Genomic DNA, 21,780 nt, shown 5'->3' on the forward strand with positions numbered 1-21,780 from the left:
CATCCCCTGGCCACAGCGATTGATTTGGGATGGGCATTTGACCCAAGATATTGAAATCCAATAGAAGCTGAAGACTTTGACTGGGGATACTGGGTGTCTTCAGTGTTTGACATGAATGGGGTAGTATGTGGCTCTGGAAGTAGCAGCTTGGGCACGAAACTTCTTAAAATACTGCAAAGCACAAAGAAAAATGGGTGGTTCCTGAAGTTGGATTGATACATATCTCTACACCAGATGGAAATGTTCTCCAGAAAGTGCCCTGAAATGGATTGTTCAAGGTTTTCAGCAGTTCCACACTGCAAATGATGTCAGCTGCTCCTACTTTGAATGAGGAGAAAAGATATCCGCTTTCCTACATTTGTTTGCTGATCTGTTGTTGACAAGGGAAAGAATCCTGGAAATAAAATTGTTGCAGGTGCCTAATGATTCCAATCGTTTCACCACATGTGATGAAATGAAGACCTTGGTTTGTAAAGGATGTCCCTCTAGAGGATCGTGGACTTCAGAATTGAACTCCGCAAGGGAGCAGGAGGAGCCTCAGTCCAGAGTGTCCTCTGCTCAGCACAGATCTTTAGATTCTCAAGGCTGAGTCTGCAGAGCAAATGCTGTTGAAATGATCCAGCAGCCAAAATGCTAACAAAGAGTGTTACATTTATCATCCACACTGCTTCTTCCCTTCAGTGGCCTTCCCTTCTAGATAGAAGACTTTAACACCCCCTAAGCATTCTTTGTACAGTTGGTTTCTCAGATTTGGGGTAGCCAGGCAGGAAAAAGGAAGAATAAGCCTCCAGAATGGTAGCTCTTGCTTGTCACACATATCATCAGACTTGTCCAGGAGGCCTATCCTGCTTACTGGGCATGATGGAGAATATGGAAGTTTGAAACCCGGGTCATACCCTCATTCAACAGAGTGCTTAGTTAGCAAGACAGGAAATACAAAGTCATTCACTAATCATGCTCTTTCTAAAAACACAGATTTTTTTTTTTGCCTAATTTACTCCTAACTTATCCTCAGCTCAAATATCACTTCTTCAGAGATGCTTTCTCTGGTCAAATCCCTATAATACAAACTCTCATGAAAGAGAAAAGTGAAAGTCGCTCAGTTGTGTCCAACTCTTTGCGACCCCATGTACTATACAGTCCATGGAATTCTCCAGGCCAGAATACTGGAGTGGGTAGCCTTTCTCTTCTCCAGGGGATCTTCCCAACTCAGGGATCGAACCCAGGTCTCCCACACTGTAGGCGGATTCTTTACCAGCTGAGTCACGAAAGAAGCCCACTAACTCTCAGAGTTGGATATAAATCTCCTTTGTCCCACCAATTACACTTACATTTTACAATTCTTGTTTTTACATTTGCTTTTTTTAGATTAAAGTCAGTCTCTCTCACTAGACTCTAAGTTCCTTAAGGGCAGAGATGGTCTAAGTCTTGGTTGCTTAACAAGCACATATGAAACTTCTATGATATGTCAGGCAATTCTCTCGATAGTTTACAAATATTAATTTACTTAATTCTCATATTAACTCCATGAAGCATTATTATTGTTATACATACAGAGGAAACTGAGATCCAGAGCTTGTCAAAGCTCACAAAACTAAGAAATGCACAGAGTCAGGATTCAAACCTAGGGAGGCAGGTTCTGGAGTCAGTGTTGTTAACCATTATGCTATAGCTATTTTGCTCATTCCCAATACTTAGTGCAATGCCTGACTCATATGGCTCAATGAACATTTGTTGAATGAATCAATGGATCTTGTCCTTTGTAGTCCTAAGTCAGGAAGCCCCCAAAATTAGCCTAATAATCACATGTTGATCTAAAACTCATATATATTAAACTTACATTTCACTTACAACAAGATGATATAGCTCTCTTTGTGACTTTTGACATTTTTTTAAGTTTTTAAATTTTTTTTCTTCTTTAAATTTTATTAGTTTAAAGGCCTGCTTCTCAGGCCTTCAAGATCAGATTGAATTATATCACCAGCTTTCCTGGATCTTCAGTTTGCAGATGCAGACTGTGGGAATTCTCAGTCTCCAAAATTTTTTGTTGCAATCTTTTAAAATTAATTGGAGTCTCCATAATTTCATGAGCCAATTTCTCATAAGCCAGTTCCATAATTTTATGAGCCAATAATTCCATATGTCTCATAATTTCATGAGCCAATTCCAGGGGATCAGGTATCCAATTCCAGGACTCAGGTATCCAACCTGGGTCTCCTGCATTGCAAGCAGATTCTTTACCATCTGAGACACCAGGGAAGCCCAGTTCTTCCAAATAAATATATATTACTTTGTATAATATATGTTTAATATGTATATTAAATATAAGGCCTATCTATCATCTCTATATCCTATTGGTTCTATTTCTCTAGAGAAGCCTGACTAATACATCAACTATATGCTGTCTATATGAAACCCACTGTAAGTATAAAGACACACATAGGTTAAAGAGTTAAATGATGGGAAATGGTATGCCATGAAAACACTAAATAAAAGAAAGCTGGAATAGCTATATTAATATCAGATAAAGTAGACTTCAGAGCAAGGAATATTACCAGAGATACTGAAAGACGTTCCATAATTATAAAGGAGTCAATTCTCCCTAAATATACTAATTTTTAAAATATGTATGTATCTAACAACAGAGCTTCAAATATCTGAGAAAAAATTGATAGAAGTAATAAGAAAAAAGATGAACCAAGAATTATTGTTGGAGACTTCAATGCTCTTCTGTCAGCAACAGATAGAACAAGTATATAGACAATCATTTAAGGACATATTAGACCAGAATAATGTTGTCAACAACTTGACCTAATTTCCATTTATAAAACACTTTACCCAACAACAGGGGAATAAACATTCTTTTCAAATGCATAAAGAGCATACAACTAAAGAGAGCATATTCTGGGCTACAACACACACCTTAAGACATTTAAAAGAATAGAAATAATGCAATGATCTTAACAGGACCAATCTAAAATTCAATACAAAGATATCTGGAAAATCTCCAACTATTTGGAAATGAGAAAACATACTTCTACATAACCCATGGGTCAAAGAGATAGTTTCTAGGGAAAATTTTTAAAATATTCTGAATTGAATGAAAAAAAATAAAACACATCATGGCATAGTTGTGGGATGCAATTAGAGCAACACTTAGACGGAAATTTACAGCAATTAATGCTTATATTAGAAATAGATCAGATCTAAAATCAGTAATCTAAATTTCTTCTTTGTGAAACTAGAGAAAGAAGAGCAAATTAAACCAAAACAAGCAGAAGGAAATAATGAAAACAAGAGCATAAGTCAGTGAAACTAAAACTAGAAAAGCAAAAAAAAAAAAAAAAATCAGTGAAGCCAAAAGTTGGTTCTTTTAAAAGATCAATAAAATTGACAAAACTCTGTACAGGCTGACCAATACCAAAAAAGATATAAATTACCAATATCAGTAATGAGAGAGTGGATATCACTACAGAACCCACAGGCATGAAACAGAAATAAAGGAATACCACAAAGAACTCTGCCCATAATTCTGTGATGTAGATATAATGGATCCTGAACGGTTCTATTTGCATTAAATAATTGAGTATATACAGTTAAGAGTCATGAAGAGTCAGACACGACTTGGCAACTGAACAACAACAACATACAGTTAAGAGTTGGATAGACCAGGGTGGCCATAGATAATTTATCAGAAAGAATTACACTACAGAGGCGGCAGCTCTAAGTCCTTCTGCTATTGATAGATATCTCACTCAAGAACTGACATTTTCCTAACTAGCAGGGCATGTGTGCTTGCTAGGTCACTTCAGTGATGTCCGACTCTGTGGTCCTATGGACTGTAGCCACCAGGCTCCTTTGTCCATGGGATTCTCCAGGCAAGAATACTGGAGTTGGTTGCCATGCCCTCCTCCAGAGGATCTTCCCTCCTAACTAGCAGATTGCATGAAACTAATGTCCTAGTACAATGAATGTTAGAGGTGGGCTCTTCTTTGTAGAGTGAAAGGTATTCAATATATGTGGATTAGCTATAGTAAATTGAAGACACTCCCTATCTTTGCACAAACAGAATATAAGAATCCACAAGGGCTTTTACCCTATCAAAACCTCTATAGGCTGACATGAATGACTTGATCTCAAATGGGTCCTGTGCTCAGCCATTAGTCGAGGAGGATTTCTGACTGCATGATGTCAGCTAGAGGATATGTGCTGTGTCTTTCAAAAGGATGTTCTTAGAGCACTTAAAAGGACAGAGATCTGGGGCTTCATCAAGTTTATGGAACAGGTTTCATGATGTATTGGGCATAGTGTGCTAATAAATAATGTCTTTATTAGTGTGCTAAAAATAATGTCTTTATGAGGCAGAGATTTATCTAAGCCCTTGTTTTATTATAATCCTGTATGGAGAGCAAAGAGGAGTAATTAGACTTCCCTGCATCAAACTTTTTTGCTGGCCATCATTATTTACCATATAATAGTTGTGCATTACCAAGTGATGTAGGTCACTCTGTATCAGCTAGGTAGTATGCTAACCATTTTGTGTTCATGAACTCATTTATTTCTCAAAGCAATGTTAGGAGACAGAAGCAAATAATATGATAAAACAGCAAGATGAGATTCAGAAAGATGAAATTTTTTACCTAAGCAAGTCTAGGGACCAGGCTCTCTGATTTTAGTGCTAGTGTTTTAAGCTCTTCATTCCCTTTCACCACTTGATTTTTTTTTTATCATCATCTTTTAAGAATATACAGAATCAGATAAATGATATCAGTAGAAGTCAGCTTTCTATAGAGCTGAGGACAGTTTAAATTCATAGGTTCTGGGTATTAGAGATACAAGGGGCTCAGATATGAGAAGGATAACATGGCAACTATATTGACCTCAATTTTCCTGATGATACTTGTGGTTGAGTTTTTTCCAAGATAACACCTTTACTGAAACATAATTCACATACCATAAAATTCACCCTTTTAAAGTATACAATTAGTTTCTAGTATATCCTGAGTTGTGTGGCTCTTGTCTATTAGCTCTGTTTGGGGAATTTAATATTTTGGTGTTTGTGACAATAGTCAAACTTTGACTGATACCCTATTGTTTGGCCATCTTTGCTCCCAAAAGTCAAACTTAGAGTGTTCCACCAGGTTCCTCAAGCATTAGCCTTTGTGGAAATCATCCAAATGAGCATTTAGGGTTACTCCCTGAAATATGAGCACTTAAAATTGTTTTTCTTTTGTAAGCTATTAACTCGACCTACCCAGATGTCCAATGGAAAATACATCTGTGAGGTAGATGAGAGAAGCACCATCCTACCCTACTGGCACTTGGGACGAAACTTTCAAAGCAATTAAACTTACTGTTTCAATCATTTCTTTTGGTTCAGACACTGGTTCTTAATCTGAGGCCACAACCATTAAGTGAACCAGGGAGTTATCATGAAGGACCTGCAAATCTACCTGTGGACGAGGCATTGTCTTTATTTTGGATAAATATGTCTTACACATATATTTACTACTTCTTTATAAACCATACAGGTTTACTGTTGTGATTAATCAAGCATGTGTATGCGTGTATGCTCAGCGGCTTCAGTTGTGCCCCACTCTGTGTGATGCTATGGACTGTAACCCGCGAGGCTCCTCTGTCCATGGGATTCTCCAGGCAAGAATACTGGAGCAAGTTGCCATGCCCTCCTCCAGGGGATCTTCCCGACCCAGGGATTGAAACTGTGTCTCCCACATTGCAGGTGAACTCTACCACTGAGCCACCTGGGAAGCCCCAATCAAGCACAAAAACCTTCTGAACATGTAGCTGAATTCCTAGTAACTTTTCATTATATAGTTTCTCAATCAGCAGATATGAAAGCACAACTACCATCATGGGATAATCAGAGACTTTTGAGTCACAAAAGAAGTCATGTGAACTCAAAAGAGTTGAGGAATGGCCAAGTTAAATAATGACCCTACTTCACTGGGTACAAAATTTTCATTTAGTAGGGCATCAACTTATCTGCAGTTATTAATACAGTAGTGTGAATTCATTGGATTGCTTCAGAGTAGGCAACTGAACAATTCTACCCTGGAAGCAGGGAGGGGATCAAAGATGGCCCCAAGCAATTTTAGTGGGCTAAAAAGTTCAGCTTTTCAGGAGCCATGTGTGCTTGAGGAAATTTATTCTTTTTGTATTTATGACAGTAACTTTGATGGATTATTGTTTGGCTGGTATAACTCCAAATGTTCTCCAGCTTCTTCCAGTGTTGGAAGACACACAAGTGGAAACAAGAGAATGCTGAGCACCAAGGGTGGATGCTAAAAGGGAGGAGGGAGCTGTGACCAAGACCAAATCTGCCCACTTAGTTTGTTGGAAGGGCAAGGAGAGAGTGGTGTCTACCCTGAAACTTTTGCAGGCTACCTGAGACTTCTTTTGAGCTTTTTTCCCTTTTCTTTCCCAGAATCTCCTTCCCCTATACTTGCTTGCAAATCTTTCCCACCCCATCCAACCCAGAGTCCCACTTTCTATCCAGAGCTATTTAATCAGCTCAAATTGTCTTGTGTTTTTCTGGAGGGGTTCCCTCTTCAGCATTGCCAGAATGTCTCAATATTCTTGGAGTGTGTCCTTAGTTTTCCAAAACTTCGGGGCGTCCCATAGGCCACAGCTCTGACTTCAAATACACACTGACCTTTTCCTTTCAACCAAACATCCTCCTCCTTCCCCATCGCATTGCATTGCATCAGAGCTTCCTCAAGCCTGTTGTCCTGCTCCAGACATCCCTCTGCCTGTGGATTGGGGTTAATATCTGGTCCTTTCCAATCCCACCCCATGTGACTGTGTCTTTGTTTCAGATCCAGGAGAGTAATCATACTCAGGCTGGGTCTCCACTAGCCAAAGCAAAAGAGACGTTTGGGGGAAACAATTGGCCAGTTCCTGCAGAAGGGTTTTTTGGATTGCCTGACAACCAACTGATTGCCTCAATTCTCCTTTCACATCAATGACCTCGGAGCCATAAATGGTACTTTCGTTGGCATTAGCAAAGCAAGGGTACAATGACTTTAGTTGCTTGAGAGGAGACCATATCCCAAGAGGTTCTCCAGAGAACTTATTTTCTTAGAATTACAGAGTAAAAGGCTCCTGAGAACTGGGTTGAAAACTTTGTGTCTGCCTTACTCCAACCTCTGTCTGACTGCCACCTAGTGGCATGGGAAGGCAGGGTGGGGGTGGGAGTGGGAGTGGTCCATGGGGTGCAGTCAATAAGTGGGTGTGTGGTCTGGAGAATTGGAAAATAAAAATAGAATTGACTAAAAATTAGACTTGTTATCACTGTGCACCAGCAATCCTAAATAATGTCAGGAATAAAATACTTCTCACTTTGTTATATCACTGCCCCCACTCCAGAACCTAAGCAGTCCCCTCCTCCCCCGTGGAGAGGCATATTAATGCTGACTTTTCAGATAATACTTCAGATCTACATCTATTCCTTTCAGAATTTCCCTGTCTTGTGTTCCATCCCTCTAGGGCTCTGCTATCTATTTTCCTTGGTGGAATTTCTTTATAGGGGAGGACTTGCAGTGTCTACCCCACTCTCCCTACTGTAAGGAGCACCTACATTGTAACAGGAGTCACCACAAGAATCAATGCTGAAGTCCAATGCTTGTTGAAATTCTTTGAAAGCAGTGAAACCCTGTCTGCAAATGAAAATGGTGTAACTCCTAAGTCTTCGTTAAACTTGTCCTTTTATGTCATTTCTTCTTTGCTCCTCCATGATGAGGACAAACCACCATGACTTACACTCTCGTAGCGTGCCTTGGACTGATTCTTTCATCCCACCCATCACACTTGGAATTACGTGTTCAGTACCTGTATTCTCTGGTAGACCACAACCTCGGTGTGTGCAAATGCCAGGTTTCTCTTGTTCACTGTTGAGACCTCAGAAACAAGCATACTACTTGGTCTTCTGCAGAGTCTTTGACATGAGGTGAATATCTTGATCACTGGACTGAAAATGGCTAAAGGCCCTTCTGCAGTGTTTCATTAGGCAGATACTCGGACTGGAAAGGTAGGAATGGCTTGCTTACTTGGTGCTGTCTACTTCCTCCAACCCCCCAAATATCAGTCCCCACATCCAACACACACACACACACACACACACACACCTTGTTCCTATGGCCTCTGTTGCTAAAAGGTTTTCAGTCACCCCAATCCTCTTCCTGTCATTTTGTAATGGGAGAAATTCATTTGAAGGGTAATAAAGGGTAATAAAATCTTTAAAACCGAAAAGGTATCTGAGGATTAAGCAATTCTCCTTCATTTCACTGTACCTGCTTCCTTCCGAAGGCCTAGGCAGCTGTCCTGAAGGAACTTCTGCCCTGAAGGAACTCAGGATCTGCTTTTTGAGTGAGGTCATTAATGGTGGAACCCAAAGTTTCTTTGAGGAGCAAGACAGGTCTGGGATGGGACAGTGAATGTGAAGAGGGGATGACAGCACGGGGGACCCAGAGAGAGAGGAGGCTGGCAAGCACAAGCTTCGCCTTCTTTGAGATTTTGCCTGGAGCCTGCTCTTCACCCCTTTCTCACCTGCCCTACCCAGAAGAGTTAAAGGAAACTACCCGCTTGCGCCTCTCTCCTACCCTCTGCCCTTTCCCCTAGGACTGAGCTTAAGCAGGTACTAATTTCTGCTTTATATAATTTGGCTTTATTCTAGGTTCAAGAGGCTTGTATTGACTGGCCTGGAGATATGAGCATCAAACAGGAAGATGTTTCTAAAAGAAAATGCATGCTGGATTCTAATTTTGGGGCCAATATTTCATTCCTAGATTGGGGACTGCTTATAGTTGGAGCCAACATGGAACTCCTCTTGTCTACATTAACTTGAAGCAAGACCTTGGGTCTGTTGTACTGTCCATTTTGTGAAGGTTTCATATACACCATGTGGGAGTCTATTCACAGAGAGAGAGCAATGTAAGTTTTGTAATATTGCCTATACTTAGTCTAAATCTTGCATTACACTATAGATAGTATATATAGAAATATACCACTTATCATCTACAATATTGAAGTCTAAGTAAGAATCCTTCACAGCTGTGAGGCTGATACCACAAATGCAAGGACATCTTGCTGTAAGCACTAAAAAAATATTATATGTAAATCTAATATTTATCAGTGATTTTAAAAGATACCTTATACCATAATGGAAAAGAATATTAAAAAATAATACATGTGTGTGTGTGTATAACTAGATCACTTTGCTGTACTACAGAAACTGGCACAACATTGTAAATCAACTATAACAAAAATATACATGTTGATAAAATAAATAAAAAAGGGTACCTATGGCAAATCATTTTGCAAGGCAAACACTTTTTCATTTGTATTTGTTAACCCAGATTTTATTCGTTTTCCTTCAGTTCAGTTCAGTCGCTCAGTTGTGTCCAACTCTTTGTGATCCCATGGACTGCAGCACGACAGGCCTCCCTGTCCATCACTAACTCCAAGAGTCTACTCAAACTCATGTCCATTCAGTCGGTGACACCACCAAACCATCTCATCCTCTGTCTCCCTCTTCTCCTCCTGCGTTCAACCTTTCCCAGCATCAGGGTCTTTTCTAATGTCAGTTCTTTGCATCAAGTGGCCAAAGTATTGGAGTTTCAGCTTCAGCATCAGTCCTTCCAATGAATATTCAGGACTGATTTCCTTTAGGATGGACTGGTTGGATCTCCTTGCTGTCCAAGGGACTCTCAAGAGTCTTTTCCAACAACACAGTTCAAAAGCATCAATTGTTCGGTGCTCAGCTTTCTTTATAGTCCAACTCTCACATCCATACATGACTACTGGGAAAACCATAGCTTTGACTAGATGGAACTTTGTTGGCAAAGTAATGTCTCTGCTTTTTAATATGCTGTCTAGGTTGGTCATAACTTTTCTTCCAAGAAGCAAGTGTCTTTTAATTTCATGACTCCACTCACCATTTGCAGTGATTTTTGAAGCCCCCAAAATAGAGTCTGTCACTGTTTCCACTGTTTCCCATCTATTTGCCATGAAGTGATGGGGCCAGATGCCATGATCTTAGTTTCCTGAATGTTGAGTTTTAAGCCAACATTTTCACTCTCCTCTTTCACTTTCATCAAGAGGCTCTTTAGTTCTTTGCTTTCTGCCATAAGGGTGGTGTCATCTGCATATCTGAGGTTATTGATATTTCTCCTGGAAATCTTGATTCCAGCTTGTGCTTCATCCAGCCCAGCATTTCTCATGATGTACTCTGCATATAAGTTAAATAAGCAGGGTGACAATACACAGCCTGGACATACTCCTTTCAGATTTGGAACCAGTCTGTTGTTCCATGTCCAGTTCTAACTGTTGCCTCCTTACCTGTATACAGATTTCTCAAGAGGCAGGTCAGGTGGTCTGGTATTCCCATCTTTTTCAGCATTTTCCACAGTTTGTTGTGATCCACACAATCAAAGGCTTTGGCATAGTCAATAAAGCAGAAGTAGATATTTTTTCTGAAACTCCTGCTTTTTTGATGAACCAGCAGATGTTGGCAATTTGACCTCTGGTTCCTCTGCCTTTTCTAAAACCAGTTTGAACATCTGGAAGGTCACAGTTCAAGTACTGTTGAAGCCTGACTTTGAAAATTTTGAGTGTTACTTTACTAGCGTGTGAGATGAGTGCTATTGTGCGGTAGTTTGAGCATTCTTTGACATGCCTTTCTTTGGGATTGGAATGAAAACTGACCTTTTCCAGTCCTGTGGCCACTGCTGAGTTTTCCAAATTTGCTGGCATATTGAGTGCGGCACTTTCACAGCATCATCTTCTAGGATTTGAAATAGCTCAACTGAAATTCTATCACCTCCACTAGCTTTGTTTGTAGTGATGCTTCTTAAGGCCCACTTGATTTTGCAATCCAGGATGTATGGCTCTATGTTGGTGATCACACTGTCATAATTATCTGGGTCTTTAAGATCTTTTTTTGTATAGTTCTTTTGTGTATTCTTGCCACCTCTTCTTAATATCTTCTGCTTCTGTTAGGTCCATAGTGTTTCTGTCCTTTATTGTGCCCATCTTTGCATGAAATGTTCCCTTGGTGTCTCTAATTTTCTTGAAGAGATCTCTAGACTTTCCCATTCTATTGCTTTCCTCTATTTCTTTGCATTGATCACTGAGGAAGACTTTCTTATCTCTCCTTGCTATTCTTTGGAACTCTGCATTCAAATAGGTATATCTTTCCTTTTCTTCTTTGTCTTTCGCTTCTCTTCTATTCACAGCTATTTGTAAGACCTCCTCAGACAACCATTTTGCCTTTTTTCATTTATTTTTCTTGGGGATGGTCTTGATCCCTGTCTCCTGTACAGTGTCACGAGCCTCCATCCATAGTTCTTCAAGCACTCTATCAGATCTAGTCCCTTAAATCTATTTCTCACTTCCACTGTATAATCGTAAGGGATTTGATTTAGGTCTTACCTGAATGGTCTAGTGGTTTTCTGCACTTTCTTCAATTTCAGTCTGAATTTGTCAATATGGAGTTCATGGTCTGTGCCACAGTCAGCTCCTGGTCTTGTTTTCACTTACTGTATAGAACTTCTCCATCTTTGGCTGCAGAGAATATAATCAATTTGATTTAGGTATTGATCATCTGGTGATGTCCATGTGTAGAGTCTTTTCTTGTGTTGTTGGAAGAGGGTGTTTACTATGACCACGGCATTCTCCTGGCAAAACTCTATTACCCTTTGCCCTGCTTCCTTCTGTACTCTAAGGTCAAATTTGCCTGTTACTGCAGGTGTTTCTTGACTTCCTACATTTGCATTCCAGTCCCTTATAATGAAAAGGACATCTTTTTTTGGGTGTTAGTTCTGGAAGGTCTTGTAGGTTTTCATAGAACCATTCAATTTCAGCTTCTTCACATTAGTGGTTGGGGAATAGACTTGGATTAGTGATATTCCTTGGATACTGTGGGCTTCCCTGGTGGCTCAGAGGTTAAAGCGTCTGCCTGCAATGTGGGAGACCCAGGTTCGATCGGGAAAATCCGGGAAAATCCCTTGGAGAAGGAAATTGCAACCCACTCCAGTATTCTTGCCTGGAGAATCCCATGGAGAGAGGAGCCTGGTAGGCTACAGTCCACGGGGTCACAAAGAGTCAGACACAACTGAGTGACTTCACTCACTTCACTGTGATATTCAATGGTTTGCCTTGTAGACGAACAGAGATCATTCTGTCATTTTTGAGATTACACCCAAGTACTGCATTTTGGACTCTTTTGTTGAATATGATGGCTACTCCATTTCTTCTAAGGAATTCTTGCCCACAGTAGTAGATATAATGGTCATCCGAGTTAAATTCACCCATTCCAGTCCATTTTAGTTCGCTGATTCCTAAAATGTCGACATTCACTCTTGCCATCTCCTGTTTGACCACTTCCAATTTGCCTTTATTCATGGACCTAACATTCCAGCTTCCTATGTAATGTTGCTCTTTACAGCATTGGACTTTACTTCCATCATTTTCCTCAGGTACAGAGAAAATGTCCTGAAGGCTAGCCTTGCCTCTGGATATTTAATCTCCAGACTGCTTTCTTTCCCAACTGGAGAAAGTATCTCATCACATCGACTATTCACTTGGCAAATATTTATTGAATGTCTGGAAGTGCTGGGTACTGGGTCCCTACCCTCTTGGAGTTCTCCAGACTCATCAGGGAGACTGGCTGGGCAAATGCTTCACATTTACACGAAGGCATGTAAAAGGTGAAGGCACTCACTGTCCTCATTTCTAAAATAAGGTCAGTAATAGGAACTATGTTATAAGGCTGTGCCAAGGAGTAACTGGGAAAACATGCATGTCAATTGATGACTACAGTGGCTGGCAAGTGTTTTGGTTGTTATTTCCTAGGGTGACAATTATCTGTGCTAAAAGAGGTGGACAAGATCGGAGATGAGCAATAGGAGTTTTAAAAAATGAGTAGATGTTTGTGAAGTAGAAACATCAGAGGATGAATGTTCCAGGCAAATGGAGCTGTGTGCGAAGACACAAAAGTAGTAAGGACCCAGTAAGTATCTGGAAAATGGATTTGGCATGTTGGAGGATAGAGTACATAGGGAGAAATGGAAAATGGTGGTAAACTACTGGGGTGCAGGCAAGGCTCCAGAGAGGAGGTGACATTTGGACTGGATCTTGAAGGATGAGTAGCAGTTTGCCAGGCAAAGAAGAAGAAAGAATATACTAGTGGGGAACACATACACAAAGGCACAAAGTTGTATATGAACTATTTGGAAGACTGCATGCTGTGGCCAGGGCTCTGCATTCAAGGACTTCTCTCCTCTGCTTAGAAGATTCAGAGATATCAGACCTTGTTTGGCAGATTGGTGGGATGGGCCCCCTGAAGTCAGTTTGCATGAGGGATTCACTCATGCAAAAAAAGCAGTGCATGTGCACCAAAGGAAAGAGGGATGAGGGGAACAGACTCACATCTGTCTTACAGGTTTATACAGGCAGACCTCAGAGACATTGCAGGTTCGGTTCCAGACTACCGCAATAAAGCAAATATGCCATTAAAGCAAAGCACACAATTTTGTTTTGGTTCGAGTACACATAAAAGTTATGTTTACACTCTAATGTATTCTCTGAAGTGTGCAACAGCATTATGTCTAAAAAAACAATGTGCATACCTTAATTTTAAAAAAGGCCTTATTGGTAAAAACGTCTAACGACCATCTGAGCCTTTGGTGAGTTGTAACCATTTTACAATGGGCTTCCCCGGTGGCACACTGGTAAAGAATCCACCTGCCTGTGCAGGTGACACAGGAGATGTGGGTTCCATCCCTGGGTCAGGAAGATCCCCTAGAGAAAGAAATGGCAACCCACTTCAGTATTCTTGCCTGGGAAATCTCATGGACAGAAAAGCCTGACAGGCTACAGTGCACAGGGTCGCAAAAGATTCAGACACGACTGAGTACGCACACACGCAATCTTCTTACAATAGTAACATCAAAGATCACTGACCACAGATCACAATCACAAATATAAGAATAATGAAACAGCTTGAAATATCATGACAATTACCAAAATGTGACTCAAAGACAAAGCATGAACAAATGCTGTTGGAAAAATGGCACTGAGAGACATTCTTGAGACAGGGTGGCCACAAACCTTTAATTTATAACGTATGCCATAGCCTTGGAGCATGATAGAATGAGGGTGCCTGTATTCAGCAGAACCTCTCCATATTGGCAACTGAGCCCTGAGGACAGCTGAAAGTGGAAACTAAAGGGCTTGTTAAGGGCTTGTTTCCTTAAAAACTCTAGGAGACTCAAGCACAAGCAGACTGTGCTTTGGTCCACACAATACATACGCACCAACTCTGTATAAACTGTTTTTGTGTAAGGGAGGAGGGCCTTCTCTCCACTTGTGCACAGGATACCTTGGCACTGTAGAACACTGAGGGCTCCAGAACACCACCAATACGGTGGCATCTCTAGGCCAGCACAAGGCACACCCACCTGTAATGTCACAGCTGGTGGCCATGGTGACTGTCAGGACAGATGTGCTGATGGAGGCAGTAGACAGCCATCTTTTTTCCAGCAGTGCCCTTCGCAGAGGAGTGCCAAAGCCAGGAAAAACTAAAAGGGTAGGTAATGTGGTGGCAGGCAGGACTTGTCCTTGAACCCATATGAGAGGATCTTAGGAGATTCCTGGGACTTGCTTGGAGGAGGGGAGTAAAAACTATAGGAAGGAAAAGACCCTGCAAGAGGAAGATAAGGGCAAAAGGCAATAAACATGGGCTATATTTAGGGGATCAAATGGGTAGGACTTGGTGAAATTTGGATGTGGGTTATCAGGGAAATAATAGCACATCAGGTGGAGCCAAGGTGTCTGGTTTGTGGTTCCCCCAATGGAGGTATTTATTGCGATTTACAGCCCATCATTCCAGAAGAAAGTATGTCAGGTATAAAGTGGGACCGAGCTAAGAGAGATGATGGGAACTAGGTGTAGCTAATTCACAGTAAGGGGTTGGCAACCAAAGGCCAACAATTTGTCTGGGTTGTGGGCAAGGGCTCTGTGTGGGGGTGTGGCTTCTTATGCAACCCAAACAGCAAGTTAACCTGACTTGCCCATCACTTTCCATCTTTTCTTCTATATAGGATCCCTCCCTTCAGTATTCAGACATGGCCAAACATTTCCCATGTTTAAGACAAAAATTTTCCCTTGACCTCATATCTTTCTTCTGCTACTTCCTTTAGCTTCTGATGGCTCAGTGACTAAAAAAAAAAAAACTGCCTGCAACGTAGAAGACATAGGTTCAATCCCTGTGTCAGGAAGATCCTCTGAAGGATGGCATGGCAACCCACTCCAGTATTCTTGCCTGGAAAATCTGACGGACTGAGGAGCCTGGCTGGCTACTGCCCATAGGGTTGGAAAGAGTCAGACATAACTGAGCGACTAAAGACAGCATATAAAGGGTTGCCTCAAGCTGCTGCCTCCAATTGCTCATCTCCCTACTCACTTCTGGCCTCTGCTCCTATCACTTCCCCAGTATTTCACCACCACTGACCTCCGTGTTGCTAACTTCAATGTATCCTTTTCTGTTGCTGTTGTTCAGTCACTAAGTCATGTCCAACTCTTTTCGACCCCATGGACTGCAGCACACCAGGCTCCTCTGTCCTCCACTATCTCCTGGAGTTTACTCAAATTCATGTCCATTGATGCTATCTAACCATGTCACACATAGCCTTTTTAAGGGGCTTCCCCAATAGATCAGAGGGTAAAGAATCTGCCTGCAATGCAGGAGACATAGGAGATGAGGGTTCAATCCCTGGGTTGGGAAGATCCTCTGGAGAAGGAAATGGCAACCTACTCAAGTGTTCTTGCCTGGAAAATTTCAAGGACAGAAGAGCTTGGTAGGCTATAGCCCAAAGAGTTGCAAAGAGTCAGACAGAGCTGAGCAACTAAGCACAGTCTCCTTTTCTGACCTTAAATAATTTGACATTGCAGATCTCTTGTATCTTGACTTCTGTGATAGAACTAATTTAGCTGGTATAAGAGTTTGAGGGAATTTAGTCTGGATCGAAATATGTGACAATACTTTTCCTTTGTTCCCTATGCAAATTTGCCACCGAGCAGCAGACCAAAATTGAGGCCCTCTTGAAACTCATGTCAATGGCTTTCTGTCCCCAGGCTCTTAAATGTCTTGGCCTAAAGAGAAGCCATAAATCAATGGCCATTTTCAGTGCCATGCCATTTTTGAACATTCATGGCCATGAGTAAATGTTCACTATGCACCAGACACTAGTTTAATTACCTAACATGAACTGACAGAATTAAATTTGACTGCAAGATCGCAGGCAAAGGTCGACGGTACCACTATCATCCCTTTTATAACTGGGGTGACTGGTACAGCTGCTAAGTGTGGAACTGGGATTAAAAACTCAGGTCATCTGACTGCAAAGTTCTCACTCCTAACCACGAGGCTATAGTGTGAGAGGGGTGTCAGGCTGAGTGTGCAAAAGTCAAGCCCTCATCACCAGTTACCCAGCCCAAGGTCCGTGCTGCCCAGAGTCAATCACTCACATGACATTCCTGCACAGGATTTTTCCAAATGAACATTTTATTAATTTAAAAATCCAGAAATACAGTGACTACATAAATAAGTACCCTATTTAGGTACATGTCCTGCGAGAAGAGTGAAAGGGTAATACTGTTATGTTATTCTTACTTGTTTACATGAGTTAACTAGAAAATGGCTACAGCTGCTAAGTGGTACTTATGGGCTTTGCTTATTCCAAGTGTTTATGGTACAAATAAATACACAAGAAGAACCACATCCATTCCTCTCTACTAAGTACAGGCAGCTCGGCCTCTTTTCTCTCTGCGACACTGAACATTGGAGGGTTTCTACGTTGGCCTTGCCCAGCACCCCAGCTCCTGCTTCACACTGCGCCTGGCCAAGGTGTGTCCCGGCGCCTGCGGGCAAGAGTCTATCTAGGGAAGCTCCCTGGGTGTTCCTTTTAGGTTGAGCTTTCAGAGAACACCTGGGTGGGAAGGTTTTGGGGCTGAGTCATCAGAAGAGGAATCACCACTGCCTCAGGAGCCAATGACTTGGTTCCACACTATGGAAATACTGCCACCTCTGGGTGGGAGACAGCAGCTGCTTAATGTTCAACCCCCACACCCCCACCACTAATACTCTGGATGTCCTCCTTCTTTCCCCTCCCCTTCTCGAGAACAATGTGTCTGAGAGGCTGGTCCCCTGAAGGCCTGGCCACCAGGCCTCTGTGTCTCTTTGATGAGAACAGACTCCTTTATGCCAGGTTGCCATAAAGACCGGACCTTTTACATTTTTCCCTATTGGTGTCAAATAACAAAAAAAAAATGTTCATCTTACCTATGGTCACAGAGTAGGAAAAATGGGATTTCTCGGTCCTTAACATTTAAGTATTCACTAGAGTTCATCCAGGCACCCCCTGAGGAGATAAATCTAGAGAGCAGGTTTGAGATTCCTGCTGTGAAGAATTTATTGTTATCCCTCAGAATGGATCACTTGGGCTCTGGTATTAGGCTTCAAAGAGACATTTTTGGAGCAGCCCTCATTGGGATCCATGATTCAGATTCATGGTTGGTGCATGAGAGGAGAATGGTAGGAAAGCTTAGGATAAGGATTGTTATCAGAATCCCCATTTCCCCCAGTGAGCGATAATTCTCCTAACTGAAGCTTGGGAGGATGGAGTCCCTTTGCCAAGTAAAAACCAACTCCTGTAACTGGAGAAGAGAAACTGCCCTTTTAAGAAGCTTCTAGAATTTCATCATTTAACTAAAATTTTTGGACTAGAGAACTATGACTTCAGGACAATAAGTGAGGATTGAGCTGTTAATTGGTAAGTTTTGTTGACTTGAAAACACATGGCTGACCTTGCTGACTTCTAGCAACTCTTTTCTTAAATAATTATTTTCTTTTATGTAGACTCACTTTCTAAAAGTTTTACTCAATTCTAACTTCTTTTTTTTTTTCAATTCTAACTTCTTTATGGAGGTTTAGGGAGAAAAGAGAAGTGGTGTCATAAGGTAAAAGTTCTTTTCCACCTCAAAGTGAAGGCAGCCATGAAATAGTGTTCTTATTCTTTCCCAGAATCAGTGCCATCAACAACCACATCATCGACCCAAGGGCAGGGCCTTCTGCTCACAACTCCTTATTTACCCTCCTGGGTGCCAACTGCCTCCAAGTTACTTGGGAGTCAGGCAAGGGAAAGAAGGGGAGAGTCTACACTAGTCTTGCCTCAGAATGAAGGCTGTAGTTCAGTATGTGTGTGTGTGCACACACGTGTATGTGTACCTGTGTGTGTGTGTGAATATGGGAAGTTTTTTTTAAACACAAGACATTCTAAATTTTAAAGAGAAGAATTTCATACTAATATTTTCTCTGTACTAAAGAACTCCTACTAAGCAATTCCCTTCTCTTTCTTTCACTGGAATAACTTTCTAGATAGAAACCCAGGGGTTTTGTTTACTCTTTAACCTGTAAAGAAATGTGATTCTCCCAGAAACTAGAGCAGTGTTGTGGTGTCCTAGCCCTCTTCCTCCCACAGAGAATTCAAAACTCTTTTAGTCTCTTTGGAGGAGATGTTTAAGGGCTGACATACCACTCCAATAAAGGAGCAAGTTATGCTGTGCACGGCGTGAATAATTGACTGCATTTGAGTTTGGGGTTTTAGGACACTGTTGACTTAAGCAAAGTAAGCCTGCAGTCCAGCTGCAGCTTGAGTTTTCTTGCTTTACTCTATCCAATACTGTCTGTCTTGTCTAACAGTGGCCCTTTTCAGACCTTTCCAGGTACAAAACTTTGACCAAATCTTCAAGCTCCGTTCGGCACACACGACTTGAACACATCTGGCTGATCTGGGCTTCTCCTTCAGTGAAGATCTTCCACTGGCCTAAAAGGCAAACACAAAGTGGCCCAGAGATGTGAGAGGAGGGCAGAGCCAATGAGGAGCAGAACTGACACACCCAAGCCTTCCCTGCACGCTCACAGATCCTCCAGGAGAGCTTGAAGACAGGCGTCATGAACTTTCAGCAAAACAGACCCTGAAACACTTTCCTGGGGACAGATATGGAACATGGGTCACAGGGTCTTCATTTCAACACACAGCATTTGTCAGAATCCCAAGAGTAAAACCTAAGTGTTATTCTTGGGATTTTTACAGTCTACTTAGTTAGCATTTAAGACTTGCTTCACTATAAGATCGTTAGCTCTTAGGTAGCAGTAGGTCAAATAAGGCACTTTGGGGACCTGTACCTGGTGCATTCCTGGGGCTTGGCTTACTCTCTGAGGCCTGAATATTAGTTTGGGTTACTTGATTGTTTACTACTCGTTTCTTTATTCCTGCCACCCTTTGTCAAAAACTCTCCCCTCTCAGTTCCAGTGAAGTGGATGAACCTAAAGCCTGTTATACAAAGTGACGTAAGTCAGAAAGAGAAAAACAAATATCGTATATTAACATAAATATATATATATATATATAAAATCTATAAAGATGGTACTGATGAACCTATTTGCAGAGAAGGAATGGAGATGCAGGCAGAACAGACTTGACACAGTGACAGAAGGAGAGAGTGGGACAAATGGAGACAGTAGCATCGACATATATACACTATGATGTGTAAAATAAATAGCTGGTGAGAAGTTGCTATATAACACAGGGAACCCATCATGGTGTTCTGTGATGGCTTAGGGGGGTGGGAGCGGGGGAAGGGAGGGAGGCTCAAGAGGGAGGAGACATATGTATAATTATGACAGATTTGCATTGTTGTACAGCAGAAACCATCACAGCATTGTAAAGCAATTTTCCTCCAAGTAAAAAATAAAATAAAAGCACTCTAGATATATTTAAATGGATACTAAACTTAAGAATGAGAATATAGATATTTGAAGGCCCTTTGCAAAGAACTGGTAAAATAGTGCTTGCTTCATCTATTGATCTATTTTAGACTGAGTCAATCTTTTTTTTTTAATTTCCTTGTCATTAAACTTGATTAGTATATACAAAGAAAAAAAAAAAACAACTCTCCCCTCTGTTTTGTCTTATGCCCACATGCTGGCCTCATCCCGCCCTTAGCAAGCCTCCCCTGCTCCTATGGCTCTGCAGAGAGTTCCAGCATCACATCCACCAGGGGACCCCTCTCTGCTCTGGGAGAACACAACTGCATCCCTTCCGTTTCCTGTCATCCTTATTCTGGTCGCCTTCCAATCCCTGTTTTCTTCCCCCCTCCCCCAGAACTGTCCACACTTCCAATGTGTCCCTACCAACTTCTCTATCCTCCCTCCAGCCATGCTAACTGAGCAAGTGGTTTTGAGCGTGTACCCTGTGCTGAGCGCTGGAAACCACCGGATGTCTCTGAACTATCCCTTTTCTAACTTTCCTGGTCCCTCCGTGGCATGATCTTCCTTCCCCTGCTATCATCCTGCTCTGGCAAATAGGCTTCCTAACAAAACGCCCACCTGCATACCCTCTTCAGTCTTCCTTTCATCCCCATAATGTTTCCACTTGGAGAACCACTTGTCCAAGGTCAGCAAGCTCGTCTTAATCCAGAACTGACATTGAACCTCTTTTCTTTCTCTCACCACAGGAGATCATGTCCCCCCTTCCTTATAGCCTCCCATCTTGCTGCTCCTCTCTCACTTGGATTCTTCACTTCTCCCCAGTCTCTCAGATTTGATGGGAAAGGGGAGATGGGTCATGTAAGAAAGCAGCTTCCATCGAAGCCCTGCAGTGCACCAGGATGACAGGCACATTATACACAGGGTCAGGCTTGCACTTCTCTGTCCCCAGGTGACTCTGCAGGATCATCTCATCACCCACCGCCTTCAGCGGCACACAAAGGAACACATCATCTACCTCCATTATACACCCCCAATCCTAACTGAGATGGGAAGAGTTTGCTTAAACCATCTTCCAAGTGCCCCAGTGCCTAGCACAATGCCTGGCTCATAGTATGAACAAAAATATGTTCTCTGAAATTAATTGGTAATTTCAAAAGTCACATTATTGATTGTGGGATCCTAGACTCTGCCTCCTTTATTCCCGACTCACAGGAACTTCCAACTCTGTTTGAATTCTCCTACCGTCCAGTTAGTTGTCTACTCATCTCCTGCAGAATAAACACTTGACCTTACCAATCCTATGTCCAGATGCCTACTGGATAACTCTGCTCAGATGGACTTCAAACATGTTCCAAATAAAACTCATTTTTTCACCAATTCTCATTCTCTAGTTTCCTACTGGTGAATGGTTATTACTCTTCACTCAATCTATAAAGTTGCTATTACTGGAGTCATTCTAAACTCATCTCTCTCTTTGCTCCTGATCTTGATGGTGTAACTTCAGCCCCTCACAGGGACCCCTCCTCCCCTGTCTAACTGACTTAATACAGTCTAACAGCTTCCTATAGACAATCACCAGCTCTCTCGCTAGAAACCCACTTTCCACCCCATATAGCAAGTACCACTTTCTAAAAACCAGATATGAATGCATTATTCACTTGCTTCAAAACCCCCACTGGGGTTCTCTGGTCTGGAGATCAAGTACAACTTCTTAGTGTGGCATATATCAATTTGCCAACAAAGGTCCATCTAGTCAAAGCTATGGTTTTTCCAGTAATCATGTATGGATGTGAGAGTTGGACCATAAAGAAGGCTGAGCACCAAAGAATTAACGCTTTTGAACTGTGGTGCTGGAAAAGACTCTTGACAGTCCCTTGGACTCTAAGGAGATAAAACCAGTCAATCCTAAAGGAAATCAATCCTGAATATTT

At 41.7% G+C, this 21,780-nt stretch overlaps 1 protein-coding gene across 8 annotated transcripts in view; it reads right to left on the reverse strand.

The window, feature by feature from the left end:
• Nucleotides 1-16,564: 16,564 nt before the first annotated feature.
• CHRDL1 (chordin like 1) overlaps nt 16,565-21,780 on the reverse strand; it is a 127,205-nt gene continuing 121,989 nt past the window's right edge. For all 8 annotated transcript variants that reach the window (XM_061136335.1, XM_061136333.1, XM_061136332.1 and 5 more), the window contains one exon: nt 16,565-18,902. In XM_061136335.1, coding sequence (XP_060992318.1) covers nt 18,772-18,902 — 131 coding nt within the window. In that variant the 3' untranslated portion in view covers nt 16,565-18,771. The remainder of the gene's footprint in view (nt 18,903-21,780) is intronic.

This window comes from Dama dama, chromosome X (genome assembly GCF_033118175.1).
Source record: "Dama dama isolate Ldn47 chromosome X, ASM3311817v1, whole genome shotgun sequence".
NCBI lineage: Eukaryota > Metazoa > Chordata > Mammalia > Artiodactyla > Cervidae > Dama > Dama dama.